Source organism: Natator depressus, chromosome 8 (assembly GCF_965152275.1).
Source record: "Natator depressus isolate rNatDep1 chromosome 8, rNatDep2.hap1, whole genome shotgun sequence".
Classification (NCBI taxonomy): Eukaryota; Metazoa; Chordata; order Testudines; family Cheloniidae; genus Natator; species Natator depressus.
In genome coordinates this window covers 319,190-337,741 of record NC_134241.1, presented here as the reverse complement: position 1 = coordinate 337,741, position 18,552 = coordinate 319,190, and the positions used below count along the sequence as shown (strand labels likewise).

At 45.3% G+C, this 18,552-nt stretch overlaps 1 protein-coding gene across 5 annotated transcripts; it reads left to right on the top strand.

Moving 5' to 3' along the window:
- Window positions 1-281: 281 nt before the first annotated feature.
- Window positions 282-18,046, top strand: LOC141991797 (C-terminal-binding protein 2). Of its 5 annotated transcripts, XM_074960096.1 has the most exons (11): window positions 450-649; window positions 889-1,016; window positions 2,469-2,623; window positions 2,740-2,884; window positions 5,363-5,569; window positions 6,226-6,440; window positions 7,343-7,473; window positions 7,624-7,751; window positions 8,421-8,541; window positions 9,771-9,979; window positions 17,686-17,753. In XM_074960096.1, exons 2-10 carry the CDS (start codon window positions 968-970, stop codon window positions 9,940-9,942), a joined length of 1,323 nt encoding a protein of 440 aa, XP_074816197.1. In that variant the 5' UTR covers window positions 450-649; window positions 889-967; the 3' UTR covers window positions 9,943-9,979; window positions 17,686-17,753. The 5 variants fall into 5 exon arrangements, with proteins under 5 accessions (XP_074816195.1, XP_074816194.1, XP_074816198.1 ...); XM_074960094.1 differs by lacking the exons at window positions 450-649; window positions 9,771-9,979 and adding an exon at window positions 282-426 and having other exon boundaries at window positions 17,686-18,046; XM_074960093.1 differs by lacking the exon at window positions 9,771-9,979 and having other exon boundaries at window positions 448-649; window positions 17,686-18,046.
- The last annotated feature ends 506 nt before the right edge of the window (window positions 18,047-18,552 follow it).

Here is an 18,552-nt window from a genome sequence, read left to right as displayed (position 1 = left end):
GAGGCCCGTGCGGCCCCCAGCGGCTGCGGAGCGGGGCCGGCTCCTGCAGCCGCTCCTCGCCGGTCGTGCGCCGGGGCCCAGCGCGGCAAGAGTTAAAGCTGGAGCCGGCCCCAGGGCCCCCGGTGCGCAGCTCCGAGCCGGCGGCCGCGCGCTGCCCCGCGGCTCTGTCCGCTTCCTTTGCTCGCCGCCGGCGGGGCGGGGCGGGGCGCTCGCTGGCGGGACCGGCCGGAGCGGGAACCGGATGTTGTTTCGGCAGAGCGGAAACGGAAGCGAGCGGCGCTCTGCAACGCGTCTCTATGGCCGCGGGTCCGTTCCGCGCCGGGCCGGACGGGGCGCTGCCCAGGGACGGGAGCCTGGGACCTCGCTCGCCGCGGACTCGGCCCGGCCCTTCCGCTTCCTGCTGGGAGTCGGGAGCTGGGCCCGGCGGTGAGTGTGGGCTGTGGGGAGGAGCGAGTCTCCGCCGGCTGTGACGCCGCGGGCCTCGCTGCCCCCGCCCGGCCAGGGAAACAGGCGGGGGAGGGGCGGCCTGGTGGAGCGCGCGGGGGTATCCGCCGCCGCACGTCCGTGGAGCGAAGCCCCTCCGGTTCCCTGAGCGCAGACCCCTCTGGCGCGCGGAGTCCGGCCGCAGGAGGGGCTGGAGCGCGGGGAGGTGAGGAGCCGCGTCCCGTCCTGGGGATTCCCCCGCCCGTTGCTGGCGCCCGGGCAGTGAGCGATTTGCTCGGGTGGGGGTGGGGGAGGGGCCCACGGTTTTTCCGGCTCCGCACCCAGCTGCCTTGAAGGGACTCCCGGGGGCGAGGGCGTTAGGCTCCAAGGGTTCCGCCGCTGGTGCGTGTGGCGTGGACCCGGAGTTCAGGAATAACTCTAATATCGTCGCCCATCTCTTTTCAGCATTGCTCAGGGAGCCCGAGCCAAGTATCCTGTGCAGAGGCTCCCCTCAGGGCTGCTCAGGTCAGTCTTGGCTTGTCTCATGGACAGACATAAAGTGAAGCGTCAGAGGCTGGACCGGATTTGTGAAGGTAACCCTCTAGCCCTTAAAAAGAAAAGGAGTGCTTGTGGCACCTTAGAGACTAACACATTTATTTGAGCATAAGCTTTCGTGAGCTACAGCTCACTTCATCGGACACTGCCCTGTTTCTGGAAAAGGGTGTTTGGGTGAGATGAGTAAACCTGAAACTCAGTTCCTACAGGCAGGGACAACTGGAATGACTCCAGTGGAACTAGGTGCTCTGCTCTCACTTCTCTTCTGTGCAGGCCACAGCCTAGAGAGCCAGAGGATTAGGATTAAGATACATTTGGGGCATCCTCTTTAAACCACATCACTTTTCATCTCCCAGAAAATGCCCTGTTTTTCTGTTCTTGTTGCAGTGAATGAAGATTTTTTGAAAGTCTTTAGAAGATGCAGTAGAAATTTTCACAGTGAGATTCAGAGCTGAGAATGTGGAGGCTGTGACTATTATGAAAGAATATCTAAATCCTCTGTTGTATTAGGAGTGCAAGCTAGGGATGAGGCATGTCTCTCCTTGGAGAGACATCTTGAGATAGGGCTAGTATTCTAGGGTGATTATTGCCCGGCCTCCTTGCTACAGGAAACTCTCCTTCAGCTTTGGCACAGCAATCCTCCCTAGAAATCATTCAAACACTAGGACTGAACTCTGGGAGAGTTGGCTAACGTTGGATAATGAACTGAAATATCTTTAAAACAGTTGAAATAAAGTTGCCAGCTGCTTATCCATTTTCTTTTCCTGCAGGGAACAGTTCCTTAGAGCCCCCTGGTTGCACTCTTCTGGCTCTCAGTTGGTGCTTCCTGTCTTTCCTAATATGAGGCAGGAAGTTCCTATTAGGAGCCCTCTAAAAAGGGGTATCTTTCAAACCAGGGTCTAGGAGGGAAAGCAGAATGTGAGCAGCTAGGGACATAAGGAATTGTGAAGAACAGGTCCTGCTGTTAACCCGATGTTGGTTGACCTCACCTTTTATTTCCTTAATCCAGAATTTGGTGGCCACCATATCGGTAGGAGGCCCTTTCTGTTTTTTTTTTTATAACATGAATTGAGGAAAATTTCTGGGAAAAGAATTCTGCAACAATATTGAGACCCTTGTTACACTTCTGTGTGTGCATGTCTTTTCTTATTCAGCACTATTAATACAATGCTCTGAACCTCGTTTCTGGTGAGGCTGCTCGTTCTGGGCCCTCGCTCAAAACTTTCTGCTGTGTCCTCTTCACACCAGAGGTCTGGATATTTCTATTCTGGCTTCATTTTTCTACATTTCTTCTGAGCTTGTTGACCCTTTCACATCCCCATTGACCATTTTCTTCCTTAATCTTTTTTATACTGTGGGAATGTAGCTTCTTGTGCCCTGCTGGATCAGTGCTGACTTATGTATACCCCCTTGCTCATGTTATTTATGGGCTCCAGAATTCACTTGTTCCTCTCTCCTGCACAGCTGATCACTGTTGTCTTTGTCTGTAGGTATACGGCCTCCTATTGTGAATGGCCCAATGCCTGCCCGACCACTGGTTGCACTCCTAGATGGGAGGGATTGCACTGTGGAAATGCCAATCCTGAAGGATGTTGCTACAGTGGCTTTCTGTGATGCTCAGTCAACTCAGGAAATCCATGAGAAGGTAGGGAGAGTAAATGAGCCTTTGTGGGGGTGGAGCTGACTAGCTCTGTGCCACCATAGAGATGCAGGAGTAGGGAATGGTTCTCAAGCTGGTGTGCTTTCTGTTTGTGTTTGTAGGTGCTGAATGAAGCTGTGGGAGCTTTGATGTACCACACCATCACCTTGTCCCGCCAGGACCTGGAGAAGTTCAAAGCCCTTCGGGTCATTGTGCGTATTGGCAGTGGCTATGACAATGTGGACATCAAGTCAGCTGCAGAATTAGGTATGATGACCACAGTGTGGATGTATAGGAGGATATAACATATATTTCTTTTCTCGCTTTGCTCTTGAGAGACAATACCCATGCTGGCCAACACCCACATAAAAGAATTTCAGAGAGAGTTGTTTAGGGTGGGGCTTCTTTAGATAGCACATAGAATGTTTGAACTCAAAGGTTAAAGGGCAGCTGGCCTGAGAAGAGAGTTAAGGTGGGGTCATTCAGATTTAGGGATCATGAAGATCCCTGAGACCTGGACATAAGGAACGCTAAACTTAAGCTTTGGATACTACACTTACAGGTGAAGAGGTCTTGCACCTGTTTAGATTTAATCAGGTCTTTACCACAAATACAAAGACCACAAGGAAAGAACTGACTTCTTATTGGACAAGTTCAGTTCAAATGTTTAATAATCACTCCATGCCTTTTCATGCAACTAGACTTTATATGCAACTAAATTCTGGCTGAGCACTGCATAAGGAATGGATGGAGTAAAAGTGTCAGATATTTGGGATTGAGTGAGTGTAACCATTGCTGTTCCAACTGCGTGTGGAGGGATCCAAATGAATTTTTTGGATCTCTATTCTATATTACAGGCTCAATCAACAGGTGTGTACAATGCTGAATCATCTGTGCTTTCACTTCCATCCTGGGTTTCTTTCCTGGTCCTTAGTTAGCTGTTGGGCTACTGTTGTGTCTTTTTAGGTCCTTTTACGTTTGTCAAGGCAAAATACTATGGGCTAAGGCTCCAGAAAAGCTTCCTTTCCCAACTAAGTTCCTAGATTCTAGGGTTAAGTTTTGCGGAAGAAATAATTTCATCCCATTGGGCATGATTTTCTTTTCCTGGCTACTTAAAGGATTTTGTTTGCTGAAAAATTCTCTGGAGATGCTGGCCCTTCCTTGGGATCCTAAGAGTCCTCTCAAGCCAGGGAAACCTAACAGAAGCCAGTATGTAGCAGTTTAGCCAACTATCATTCCAAGAAGGCCACTGCATCCAGTCCCTCCTTGTGGTGGATTACTCAGAATATTTCTCGGGTTCTCTACAGAGCTTTCACATTTCCCTGCTTTCTGGGAGCAATGAATCTTTCAGGACCTTAATTCCCTAAGCATTGAAACTGCAGAGCTTGAATTAATATGCAAACTAGATAACATTAACTTGGGTTTGAATAGAGACCGGAACTGGCTGGGTCATTACACATATTGACTCTATTTCCCCATGTTAAGTATCCTAACACCTTCTTGTCAACTGTCTAAATGAGCCATCTTGATTATCACTACAAAAGCTTTTTTTCTCCTGCTGATAATAGCTTATCTTAATTAATTAGCCTCTTACTGCACCTTTTCATGTTCTCTGTATGTGTGTGTATGTATATATAATCTTCTTACTATATGTTCTACTCTATGCATCCAATGAAGTGGGCTGTAGCCCACAAAAGCTTATGCTCAAATAAATTTGTTAGTCTCTAAGCCGTGGTCTTCTACACTGGGGGGGGAATCGATCTAAGATACGTCTACTTCAGCTACGCTCTTCTCATAGCTGAAGTTGCGTATCTTAGATCGACTTAGAATCACTTACTTTGCATCCTCGCGGCACGGGATCGATGGCTGCCGCTCCCCCGTCGACTCTGCTTCCACCTCTCGCCCTGGTGGAGTTCCGGAGTTGACGGCAGAGCGATCGGGGATCGATTTATCACGTCTACACTAGATGAGATAAATTGATCCCTGATAGATCGATCACTACCTGCCGATCCGGTGGGTAGTGTAGACGTGGCCTAAGGTGCCACAAGGACTCCTCTTCTTTTTGCGGATACAGACTAACGTGACTGCTACTCTGAAATCAGAACGTAATTGATCTTTCTTGCCTATGGTATTTTGAGCGGGTCTGTGTTGCTGTGTAGAACAGTTGATAGTGGTAACTTAAGTAACCATTGTTTCAAATGGAATCTCAAATGGATTTTGAGAAGGATTCCTGTGGGTTCCCACTGTGTGTTTAATGACTTAATTACCTTGTGGTTGCAGCTGCTGGGGAAGCCTATGTTTTCAGCCTGGCCTTGAGCATCTGGTGCATGAGGTCTGGAAGAGTTCAGCCATCTCTGCTTCTACAGTCTGCTAGTTAATTCCTCAGGAACACCTCTGGGTTGCATCCTTGGCCATGGACAGTCTAGACGCTGCTTCCTGTGCTATTTGTACAGCTCAGCTCTCTGATTTTGCCATGTTTCTATGGTGGTGGTGCAGTCTAATGGTCTTTTAGAAGCAAGACAACTTAGGAAGCTTTCCTGGAGGTTAAAAGACTGCGGGGAACTTCTCCATCTCAATACAAGGCTGTATCCTGAAACTTGGATGCTCGGGTTGGTGCCGTGTGCTACCTTAGTCCCATGCTCCAGGACTATTGCTGTCTTCTAGCCATTGTGTTGTATGAGGAGAGTTTGCAGCAGAGGTGCTATAGGCAGTGCTGGAAATCTCATTTGTACTTCCTCTTTCTAGGCATTGCAGTATGCAACATCCCCTCCTCCTCTGTGGAAGAGACTGCTGATTCTACCCTCTGTCACATCTTGAACCTGTATCGCCGGGTTACTTGGCTTCATCAGGCTATGCGGGAAGGAAACCGAGCCTCAAGCATGGAGCAAATTCGAGAGGTGGCTGGAGGTGCTGTGCGTATCCGTGGTGAGACCTTGGGCATCATTGGCCTTGGTAAGAAATGGTGACTGTTAGGCTGAAAAGGGAGCTCTGAAAGCCTCAGGAATAGATACTCTCTCAGTGGCTGCTAACCAGTGAAACGCTCTAGCTAACTTCTATAAATATCAGACATCTAATATATACCACCAGTGCCCTAGAGTGCAATGCTGCTGCCCCCAGAAGCTGGACAATAGTCATGGTAGTAAGACCTCTTCTTTTCTCATGTTCCAATGATCAGAAAAACTGTAAGCTTCAGATGGTCCCTTCCAGTGGTCGTTCTGTCACTGTGTATGCTAGCCATAGTGTTGGGAGCTTTCTGAGTGTTTCTAATACCAGATGGTTCCTGAAGCACTTGTAGTCAGGTCACCTGTTCCCCAGGTCTGTCTGTCTGGGCCTGTGGAACGAGATCCAGACCTGGCGTGGGGAGCTCTTTATGTTTCTCTAATGGGCTGAGTGCTGTTGGGTGCTATACCATGGGTGAGGGCTAATTCTCATCATGGGAGCAACATAGAACTGTATAAATGACCACTATCTGCTCTGTCATTTCCTTGAAGGGCTACAGAACCCTTGAGTCCTAGGAATGACTCTTATCCATATTCCAGTCCCCTAGCAGCTTTGTGTTATGCTTGTGTTGCGTTTTGGTTGACATGAGTATGTTTTCTCTTTTGAAGGCCGAGTTGGGCAGGCAGTGGCCCTGAGAGCCAAGCCCTTTGGCTTCAACGTGATTTTCTATGATCCGTATCTACCAGATGGCGTGGAGCGATCCCTGGGGTTACAGCGAATAGGAACTCTGCAGGACCTGCTAATGCACAGTGATTGCATCACATTGCACTGCAGTCTGAATGAACATAATCATCACCTCATCAATGACTTCACTATTAAACAGGTGCAGCCACAAAGCACTTGGGAAATGAATGAACACAAACTGCTGCTTCCGCAGAGGCTGATAGCATGTGAATCCTGCTACCTCTGCTCTGTGGCTCCTGCTGTCTTCGGAGGCTGGGAGTGGGTGCATTGGGGTGCCTGGGCTTTGTGCTGTGCAAAATTTGTTCTTAGGAGAAGAATATGATTGACTGTCTTTGAATAATTTCATTTATAAAGAATGTTTTAGGTTTAGTTTCAAATTACATTTAAAATGAGTAACTGATAATGTTTGGTAGAGCCAGCAGTGATTCGGTCTTAGGCTGTGTAAGCGCCTTCACACAGCTCTGATAATGCCCCCCTGATCCCAACCCATAGCACCCCGAGCTAAGCTGGTCTCAGGCTCTCCTCCTGCCACTCTGCTGATGCCTTTCAGTGCTTTTCTGGGATTGAGCACCCCCTGAATAAATCAGTCCAGTTTTCTGCAGTTGTGAATCTTATTTGCACTGATCAGTTGCTCAGCTACTTCACTAAAAGAAGTACGGATTTTTAGGGTGGAACACCTATGAGCTCCTTTTCCCCCTTCCTGTGTTAGAAGTTAGTTGTGTAGACCCAACTGGCAAGTGTTCTTCTCCCCAGTTGGCTCTGAGAGAGCCTGACTTTTCCTAAGCTTTGCAGGTTATGTAAGAACATAAGAATGGCCCTACTGGGTCAGACCAAAGGTGGCCAGTGCCAGATGCCCCAGAGGGAATGAACAGAACAGGTAATCATCCAGTGATTCATCCACTGTCGCTCATTCCCAGCTTCTGGCAAACAGAGGCTAGGGACACCAAGGTGGAGAGTTAGGTTCCTGCTCTTTTTGAGAGGTCTCCTCCAGTCTCCACAGGAAGGCAGGAATTCTCAAACACTTTTTTTTCCCCTCTCCAGATGCGCCATGGCTGCTTTCTGGTGAACACAGCCCGTGGGGGGCTTGTAGATGAGAAGGCCTTGGCACAAGCATTGAAGGAGGGGAGAATCAGAGGAACAGCACTTGATGTGCACGAGTCTGAACCCTTCAGGTAACACCAGAGCCACATACCCGCTGCCATCCTATGGCTCTTCTGCACTGGATAATTCTCTGGTTTCAGTTGGGTCATGGTTACACCTGGGAGGACAGACAGGGGATTTCACTTTCCAGCAGAAACCACATGTTTGTTTTTCTATCACAGCTTTGCTCAGGGGCCCCTAAAAGATGCTCCCAATGTGATCTGCACCCCTCACACAGCCTGGTACAGTGAACAGGCTTCCATTGAGTCCAGGGAAGATGCAGCTAAAGAGATCCGCAGAGCTATCACAGGTAACTGGGGAGGCCAGGTCTGCCCTGGTGCTCTGCAGCTGCTGCGGGGATGGGAGTTATTCATTGGTTTCCTGAGTCAGGACTATGGAACAGTAACTGCTGACTGTTTTGTTAAAGCTAGGTCTGCTGGGATGGTGCTCACTGACTCATTTCTGGAGCTGGAATACAAGTCACTGGTTGTCTTTGACTTACGAGGGTCTCATAGCTAATGCTAGAGAGAGATTCTTTACTCTTTCTGCCCCAAGTTGTATGTGATCAGTACTGATGTCATATTCCCCTTCCTTCCGGGGGTCTGGCATCTCATTCCTCCCCCACAGAATGGTTTCACTGATGGCTGCATTGTGCACCCATTTTCTCTTGGGAGTGTTTGTGTCCAGTGTCTCCTGTGAAAGGTGGCGACTGGCAATTGCAACACAAGGAGCCGCCCCTTCCCTGAGATCCCAGGGATGGGGAGGGGACCATCAATTCATTGAATATTCCTCTGAGTGAGTGAGTGTGTGTGTGTGTGTGTAGGATCTTGATTTAGATCTCTCCCCACCTCTGTCCTATGGTACTGAGGTAGGAGGGGCTGTTGGGTCCCTTCCTTGCTGCTTTCATGTGAAAATATTTGGGCATCTTCACTTCCTATTTGTCTCCTGCTATCCTCTGCCCTTCTTGGTGTCACCACAGGTCACATACCTGATACTTTGAGGAACTGTGTTAATAAGGAGTATTTGCTGTTAGCTGCTCAGTGGCCAAGTATTGATCCTGCAGCTGTCCACCCAGAACTCAATGGAGCTGCGGCTTACAGGTGAGAGAAGCAGGCCCTCTGAGCTCCTGCTTAATGTGCAGGTCACTTACGCACGTGCTTATCTTTTACATAAAGACCCCAGCATCCTGGGTAGAGCCCTTTCTTTGGGCCCCTGAGAATTGCTCTTGCCTGGCAGCATATTTCTTCTTACAAGCTGAATGGGTGGTAGGTTTTCTTCAGAAATCTGTCAGCCTCGCTTCTTTAGCTGGCCCATAAGCACTAAGCGTCCCTGTCTGAAATTAGAGTGATAGTCTGTACCAGCTCTGGGAATTCAGGATTCTGCGGATCATTTAATGCACCTTCTGGGCACCAGTTCTCTTGCAAGGATTTTGAAAGGCTAAGTGCTAGAGAAACCCCTTGGTATGTGGTACCCTGGTGGGTCCATGAAAAGGGATCTGCCTCCTGGGAATGATGAAGTTCTGCACCCCAGCATGGAATTATTGTCTGCATACTGCACTCTTTCCTTCACCCCACAATTGGACTGTAAATGAGAGGTGGCATGGTCCAGTGGATTGGGCAAGAGACTATGAACAGGTCTCTGGGGTTCTATTTTTCTGCCACAGATTCACTGTGTGATCTTGGGCAGGTTGCTTCCCTTCTGTATTTGTTTCCCCATCAGTAACATGGACACTATGAGGTTTGTTAATGTGTGCTCAGTTCCAAGGGGGGAATCACTACCTCTTATCCCCCCCGCCCCCGAGAAATAGTCAGGGATAATGGGAAGAAAGGAAAAGTTTGCTTAGAAGTTGCTAATCTCTTCCTATCACAGACCAAGGAGGTGTATCCAGCAGCATGTTCCCCTTGGAGAACTGCAACCTCTTGTATATATTAAGAATTTCTAGCCATTCAGGGTGTGTGAATGGGGTGTCAGGCACTCTGTTCTCTCTAGTAGAGACAAGATCTGTCTCAAAATTTTCTGTGTGTTTAGTGTGACCCTGTGGCCATCTCTGCCCTTAATCCCCGAGCTGGTGGCTGTCTGGGAGTAGGTGCCATTTGGATCAACACACAACTGGGCCCATTTAGTCCTGACGGCATTTACTGTAGTCTTAGCTCAGAGCAGTTTTGTTTGGAGACCTTTGCTCAGTGCAGCATCGTGACTTGCATATCCTCTGAGCTGCGATAGCCAATTCAGAACATGTGGGTGAGGGCACAGCTTTGTTGTCCTTTCCCTTTGCAGTGCACTTCCTTAGACAGGCATGTAATCTCCACATGTTTTCTGTTGGTTTCAGGTTTCCTCCAGGAGTAGTGGGAGTAGCAGCCCCTGGGCTGCCGGAGCCAGCGGTTGTGGAGGGGATTGTAGCTCACGGGATGCCCTCTGTGTCTCACTCTGCACCACGTACCCCTTCCCCAGGAGAGACGAGCAAACAGGACCCAGACAGAGAAATCCCCACTGACCAATAGCATCTTCTCTCTCCCTTCTCCTCTGGCAGCAGAAAAAGTAGGGGGAGAGCTCCCTGCTAGGACCTTTTCTAACACCCCACTGAGACTGTTTCCTGTTCACACAGGACAGGAGAATGCATTTCATTACTGGCAAACATTAGCTCTTGCCTTTCAACAGATATTTTATAACCAATTTAGTTTTAATCTCTTGGTGAATCTTTTTCCTTGTCTGCGGCAGGAGCAGTGACCTTGCCTCCCCTTTGAAAATTAGTTTAACATGTAGTGTCCCATGACCCTGCCTCTGTTATGTTTCACAGGAAGGCACTCTCATGGGCTTGAATGCAGCAGAACAGGAGCTGGCTGAACAGGGAGGGCTCCCAGTGCCTCCAATACCAAACTTGATGCAGATTTTCAAGAGTGACTTGCAGTCTCTGGAAGCACAGGTGATGGGGGAGTGTTCAAACAAGACTAGTAAAATGAAGAGAAGTTAGGCATATAATCAGGTGTACTGCATTGCAGGAAAAAGAAAGCCAATGCCCAGTGCTGTGCACGTCCTTGCTTATCCTGACCCAGGTGCCTCTGAGCACAGGCATAGCCAGGGTTGCTGCAAATTGACAGTGTGAAGTTTTGCTCTAGTAATGTTAGTGCTGGGCCTGAGCACAAGAGCAAGAATGAATCTGAGACTACCAACAAACTGACTCATAAAATATTTTGGGAGGATTAAAGTAAATCACTCAGATGTAATGTCTCCTGAGATGGTCATGAAGATTTAGGAGAGTCCCTGGAATCTGTGCCCAGCTGAGAAATGGAAGGAGGGAATGCAGAAGTGTAGGAAATTTGCACTGGGAGGCAGCAGAAATTAAAGCATTGTGAAGCTGTTACTGCTGATCCTGTACATGCCTGTACCTCACATGCTGCTAATGCAGTTTATCCACAAGAGAAATGTTATACTAGAATCCTAGAAAGAGAAGAGACATAGGTCCCAGTTAGCCCATCCCCCAAGGCCAGAGAGGATTGTTCTCTTCAGGGCTTAGTCCAATGTTAAATGCCCCTTGGTGCATCTGCCGTTGTCTTGGGGGAGATGATTCTTCAGCTTACTAGACTCCATGACAGGAAGATTTTCCTAATATTCATCCTACTTTTTTTTCATTTAATCACATTACTCCTATTTATATCCTCCTGGGCCCACATAAAGTAATTCTGCTCCCTTCTTGGGTTTTACACGCTTCAGTATTGCTAGATGGTCTAACAGCTGACAACTCTTTTGGACTACAACAATTCATGTTTTATTCCTGTTGCTCAGGTACTTCAAAGTAGGTGCCCTCCAGGAGTCTTGCTGGGTGCGTGGAAGCTGAACAGCCTGTGCATATAACTGATAAAGGAAGGGGCAGATCTTTTTGTTGTCTGCTGAGAAACAGACTGTCCCTTGTTTCTGAAGAAGGGAGTCTGGAAATTGAGTGGGGAGCAGAGGGAACCACCAAATTAGATAATTGTTTAGAGTTTAGGGAACTGAATGAAGCTGTAGAACTTCTCAAGTAAGTTCTCAGGCTCTCTTATTCTTTTCTAGTTTTAAATCGGTCTCCAATCCTGTTGGCAAATACTGGTTTATTTTGTAGACTAGTGCTGACATCTTGGAGTGACTTTTTTATTTCGGGTAAAGGGGCCAGGGAGGAAGGAGTATTTGCAATGAGTGGAACTCTTCAGCTTTCCCTTTCGGACTTTCACTTTGACTGGATGACTATCTAGTACTAGTGGATGTGATTCAGTTCTTCGGAGTTGTATGGTTTTTAATTTTGAAGATGAATTTGGCTGTTTGCTAAGGTTGATGCAGGCACTCGGGTTCTGTGTTCTGGATGAGGCTGATTCAGTTTTAAAATTCACATACCTTCGTGGTTTCTCAGGATTTTAGAAGGTCGAACTGGGGCACAGTAGGTGGGATTAGTGGTAGGCATGTGTCATGAGGACGAGAAGCCTTTGAGCAAACCTGCAGCTCAGGTTTTTTAATTGGAGGTGAAAGTAGCATTTTCTCTTTCCCTTCAACAATTTGCTAATCTACTCTTAAATCTAAAAACTCAACAAGGCTATAATTTAGAAAGCTGCTTTCCTAATAGACATGCAGGACAAGTGGGAAGAAAGGTTCCTTTAAGGATTCAGAGAGCTGATCATAAATGTAATTAATATATTAGACTGGTTTTTCTATCCATAACTATTTTCTCAACTTGCTGCTGAAACTACTGCCTTGTGTGTAAAGATCCAGGAAGGCAGATAATTTTTGGTTAAGGTGGTCTCAGGTGTGGGATTTCCAAACACAGGATCCGTTCATCTTGTCTCTTCTAGAGTGAAGTGCAAGACACTTAAGAGCCAGCATTTTTTTTTATTCACAAGTATCTCTGAAGACCTATCCAGTAAAACCTCCCTGAGGGAGGAGTGGAGAAGATGATTTCACTTGAAATGATACTAAGCATCTTAATTCTTGTATTTGGTGCCTAGATACCATGGTGATTGGTGTACTAGGAATACATATCTAGAAATGTGAGGCCTGCTAGCTGCAGTTCTGGATGCTGATAAACTTGACTTAAGCATTAGCCCTGAGGGTACTGGTTCCATTATAGCCAGTGCCACATAGACCTGCATTTGGAAATGAAAACGAGTGCCAGTTTGGTCAGACCTGCCATAATGAAGATACAAATGTAAGATTTTTTTTTTAAGCTAAAATCAAGCTGAATCCTCCCCTAATGCCAAGGAAGAGCTCTCCAGTTGCTGGTGAACTATTCCAGTTATACCCCAGATTCATGTGCTTAGTATTGTTTAGCCTGGGACTGGTCATTATCAAGAAAGGGGCTCAGTCATGTTCCCCTCACCAGGATGTCAAGTTCTCCGTGTTATACTGATCCACAGCCCCCTGTCCCAGGTTTTATGCAGCCTGGCGGGATGGAAGGAAAATGTTTGTTTTCTTAAATTGCCTTCCTTCAAAATGAGTATGGAGCTTAATCCCAAAGAACAAAAACCTTCTATTCCAGGGTGAGGCAGGAGTGCCCTGGTCACACTGATCTGCTTATAGGAGGTGCTCGCTCTGTCCTAAGGTACATTTTGCTTGTTGGGTTCACTGCTGCTGACCAGCTTTTTTATAGAGGATTCAAAGTTTCAGAAATATATTTTTGTAGAGAATGACTAAACTGTGAAACATTTTAAAATAAAGCATGTAAACAAACCTTTATATCAATGTTCCCTGTACAGATGTCTTTCTCACTTCAGTTCTCTCCTGGCTCTTGTTAGAAATGTTGTTTATTTCTTGGATATATTTTAATAAAGTTCTCCAACTTGCGTGGCTGCTGTTTGGTGGCGGGGGTGGCACCAGACCCAGTGTATACTAAGGCTGGGAAATCAATATGAATCAATGGCTGCATCAGTCCCACTTTTTAAGCACCTTATTTCCCAAGCAAATTTCCCAAACTCTGTCATTCCCTAGATTGTTACTGTGGCAAGTGGTTTGTTTCCTTGATATTGTGTGGAAGACAGAATTTAAAGTAAGGAGGATGAGGGCATGAAATTGGAAGGAGGGACCTGCTAATGGCCTCTTTTTCTATACTGGTACCAGACTCTCCATGATTAAAGGATGTGAGGGGGACTGTGAAGATGTGGCAATGGGAGGAAGGGTCTTTTAACTCCAGAGGTGGGTTAAAGGTGGACCATGTGAATTGGGCACTCTTATTTACCCTTCCTTATAATACAAGAATAAGATTATACTTGAAGAAAGTGAAGTTACTTCCACAAGGCAAAATCAATCTGTGGCACTCACGGTCACAAGATATAACTGAAGTCCAGAGTTTTGCAGGATTCAAAAAATGATTAGACATTTATGTGGTTAAGAGAATCCACTGTTACATTAGATTTTTTTTCAGTAAGGTCTATAAACCCTTGTGTTTCAGGGCATAAAAACACCACTAATGGAGGTGGGTGGTGGCTTATACCATAATTGTTTGTTGTAGGGTGTCTTGCACCTTTGAAGGGTCTGGGTACTGGCCTACTGGCTTAGCTGGACCACTGATCTGATTCAGCATGGCAATTTTTGTTTTTCTGTTTGAAAAGGAAACAAGTATTAGCACCCTCTGAAAGACGGTGGGTAGCTGAGTTTTTACTTCATTATTGGCATTACTAGTAATCTCAGTAGAGAAACCAAGAAATGGGCCTAAAGATTTACTTTCCCTCTCTGAGATATGGTACTCAAAACTTACCTTGGGGACACTAGAAAAGCTTGCATTGCCAATATTCTCTGAATTCAAGGGATTAAACATAAGACTTTGCTCCAGGGCTGTCAAGATGGCATCTTTCATTAATGCTAAGGCATTTAAGTGCACTATCTGTCTGAATCCCATTAAGAATGGGACCCTTAGTAAAATGGTAGCAGAGTACAGAAAATCAAACCTGTGTAAAAGTAAAAAGAAAAAAGAAAAGGAGTACTTGTGGCACCTTAGAGACTAACCAGTTTATTTGAGCATGAGCTTTCGTGAGCTACAGCTCACTTCATCGGATGCTGCATCCGATGAAGTGAGCTGTAGCTCACGAAAGCTCATGCTCAAATAAATTGGTTAGTCTCTAAGGTGCCACAAGTACTCCTTTTCTTTTTACGAATACAGACTAACACGGCTGTTACTCTGAAACCTGTGTAAAAGTGTAGCTGCTGCATTTTGAAGAGGATGTGGAGCAGCATGAGGGCAAAAGGTGCATACCAGTAATGATTTTTTATGTCTGTGCATGTATAAGAATTCCCTTGCTGTAATGGAAATGGATACTTTAGTCTAGCTATGATAAAATGTTGAGCTAAAGAAGTGCCATGCCTGTTAAGGCAAAAAAATGGGATCCAGCATGACATCATGTGTCTTAATCAAAGCCACAGATAAAACCTGAGCCTAGAGAAGCACTGGGTTCAGCTTTTATCTGTGGCTTTGACCAAAGCTCTTGCACAAGGGATCTTGTACCCCTTAAAAACGCCAACATCTCTGTTGGTGTCAGGCTATTTGCATAAATTATGAAATATGCTGGAATAAACCATTTATATAGTTGAGAGGAGAGCTAGCTACATGCCATGTCAAGATTTCATTAGCAGTGAAAGCCCTCTGCAAGAAAGTGAAAGCTGCAGGATATTCTTGAAGAAAATGGCTCCAATAGAAATTAGTAGTGTTAAGGGCAAAGATTCATCTATCTGGGGCCTTTGGCATAATCAAGTAAGCAGACAACACTAGACTGACCTACGTTCTCTGTGTTTTGTTGTCTTGCAGAGTTTAATGCTTCAGAGAAACTTAGAGATGACCTACAAAAGATCTGTGGAAATTAAAACTGAATAAAATCCCCAATGATGGAAAAATATCTAATTGCTGAACTATTTGTAAAATGGTATAGAGAATACATCTACCTTATTTTTTAAAAAAAGAAATGCTTTATTATGGTCAGCTCAGATGGGTTAGTTTAACTTCAAACTTCCCATGGACCAGGTCTTCAAAGAAGATAAGCATTTGAACAGACATGAAATACAGATCTCTGATAAACTGCCTGAACAAAATATTAATGTAGGCATCTATGGCCACACTTTGTCATGGATTCTGGAAGGGCTCTTTCAAAAGAGTTCCTAACTTTTCTTCCACTAAATATCTGGTAAACTATGGGGTCTGATTTTGTATCCATGGAAACTCCAACTGGCCACACCATCTTTGAGAGTCCCTATCCAGTTGTAATGGCTGAAGTATCCAAATGAAAATAATACCCAGTTTCTTAATTTTGTTAAGACCCACAGTGCTATTCCCAAGGACTGTGTATATGAACTGTTTGATCCTGTTGTTTGGAGGCTTTTCTTCCTTATTTAATGTTGTAGTAGGAAAAAAAACTATAATTCTTTCCAGCTGAAGTTTTCTAGCTTCAAGTTTCAATGACTGGATTTAATTATGCCTTTTTTCATTAAAGGGCCCTGTAGTATTGAATATCTTCTCCTTGGTTAGATACTTAAACTGTGACCAAGTTGCCTCTTATCCTTCTATTTGAGATAGATTGAGCTCCTTAAGTCTCTCATTGTAAAGCATGTTTTCCAGACCTCAAATAATCTTTGTCACGTTTTTTGTGTGCTTCCCAGTTTTACATAAAGGACCCTAGTTTTCTATTCCTGCCTTTTCCATCAGCTGCTTTTTTGTTTTTGTTTTCCAGTTTTACTTTCTCTATGATAAATTATGCCCACTTGCTTTTCAACCTGCCTTACTGAGGATAGAAAATCTGAAGACACTCAAGGGTCAGCTAGTTGTGATCCCCTTTGGTGAGCTTGCTCCCAAAAGCTTCACCTTGGGTTCCACCAGCTTTGCTTTGCACACAGTTGTCTTGGTGTTGAGAACAGAGGGGTGTTTACCAATATAGCTAATCCTTGGACCATTTAGGCCCTTAAAGATGATCTGCAAAGCAGAAATATATAAAGGGTTTTGTGATTTCTTGCTGCTTTATGATATATAAAGATGTCCTGAAAGGTGTTTTCAAATGGGGAAAAAAAAATTCTTCCCCCTTTCCCTTGTTTGATTGAGTCATTCAAGGAATTCTCCAACAATTCATTAGGAGCTTTCTCAGCCGTAGCGGTTGGCATGGTCAGTGTTGAATTTTTTACAAACAGTTCTTTCCCCCAAATTTTTAAGTTAAATATGTTACAACAAAAGTGTTTGAAACAGATGGAATAATTGTTCTTGCAATTAATGATATATAATGTCCTTGGTAGCTCTAATATAATAAACCTATCAGTTCTGCAGTTGTCTGGAGTTTTCCAGGGTAAACAAAACATCTAGAAGAAAAACTATTTTTTTCTGTTTAAAAAAAATGCACAAGAACCCTTTCGACCTCTTTGTACATCACAAAGAAGCAATAAAATGGCACATGCCTAGTATTTTCCCTTTGCCCAGAGACCTTGAAATGCTTACGGAATCAAATAGGCAGCCAGTGGAGTGAGCAGAGAATGGTATGATGGGCTCTCTTGTAGATGGGTTTTCCCCTAAATAATGGCAGAACCATGTTGTACAAGGTGGAGTTTCTGTATGGTCTTCACAATCCCACTGAGGTATGCTAAATTGCAACAAACTAACTTGGAGAAGACAAAAGTGTAGATCACAATGATTCAGCTAAGAGGGAGGAATGCAATTGTCTAGGCTTAAAACAAACAAAAGGATTATTTCTTCACATAATATAGTCAAACTGTGGAACGTCTTGTCGGGGTTCTGTGAAGGCCAAAAGTAAAACTGAGGTCAAAAAAGACTTAGATAAATTCATGAAGGATAAGTCTATCAATGGCTATTTGCCAAGATGGTCAGGGATATAATCACATGTTCTGGGTGTCCCTAAATACCAGATGGTGGGACTGGAAGACATGATGGCTCTCTTGAAATTGCCCTGGTTTGTTCCTTCCCTCCAAAGTATCTGGCACTGACCACTGTCAGAGACAGGCTACTGGACTAGATGGACCACTGATCTGACCCACTATGGTTGTTCTCGCGGTTGACCTTACCCCGGCATAGATGTGACTAGGTTGAAAGAGCCATAGCTACGCTGCTGTAGTGTAGACATACCCTAAGTGTGTAAGTGGGAGCAATATGACCCCAAGACAGTGTACTGCCCTCAACAGAAGATGAGATTACTGTCCTGTCCAGCTCCACTTAAGTGTTTTCCTCTTGCTATCATCAGCTCCTTGTTCTGATGTGGGGTGAAGTGGCTGATATTCATCACTTTGTTTATCTCTTCTAGGCACTACATTATCCAATGTGATGACGCTAACGACATCTGCAGGAAAAAGAGATGCGTGCCATCTGCCTATTGGCATAGGAGTCCAAGGCATCTCGCATTCTCCTGTAGAAGTCTCCCATGTATGTTGAAAACTAGAGGAGATGGGATTGTGCCTTGCAGTATTCTACAAGAGGGCTGTAGGGAAACAAAAGCTTATCATGAGATGACATCAATGCCTTAATACCAAAGTAAACGCCTTTATGAATACGTAGATAAATTACTGTATGTGAGATCCCAGAATCATCCCAGTTTAGTGCTACACTGTCAACACCTTGTAGTCAATAGTGTCTAGTACTTCCAACTCCAAATGTTCAGAAATCATGATTCAGACTCCAATAAATCATGTGATTGTTTTAATATTGTTTTTAATTTGCCTTCTGATTTCTGAGATTTTTAGGGAAAAGCTGCCAACCCCCAATTTCTGTGTGATCGTTTCAGATTTAAAATCCAACATTAATGTATACTCAAAAATGTGACCTCCAGATGACTTCTGGGGAAAGGGGATTCACCCTCTTCTAATCCCAAACTATCTCCACACACATATACCCTTATTGCACTATGCTGACTCTCTCCTTGCTTTACAAGGTCTCCTGCCCCACTCATATTTTCTCTCCAATGTTTCATCACATTCTCCTCTCCCACTACCTGCTCTAACATTCCCCTGTGCCCCTCCATCTCACATACTATCAGCTCTTTAACATCTCCTATCCCCACATTCCCCTATGCTCCCTTGATCTCCTTCCTGCCTTGTACGTTCCCTTGCATACACCCCACATTCCCATCTTCACAATTTCTTGACCATGGAACTCTCAGGGAAGTTGGCAGCCA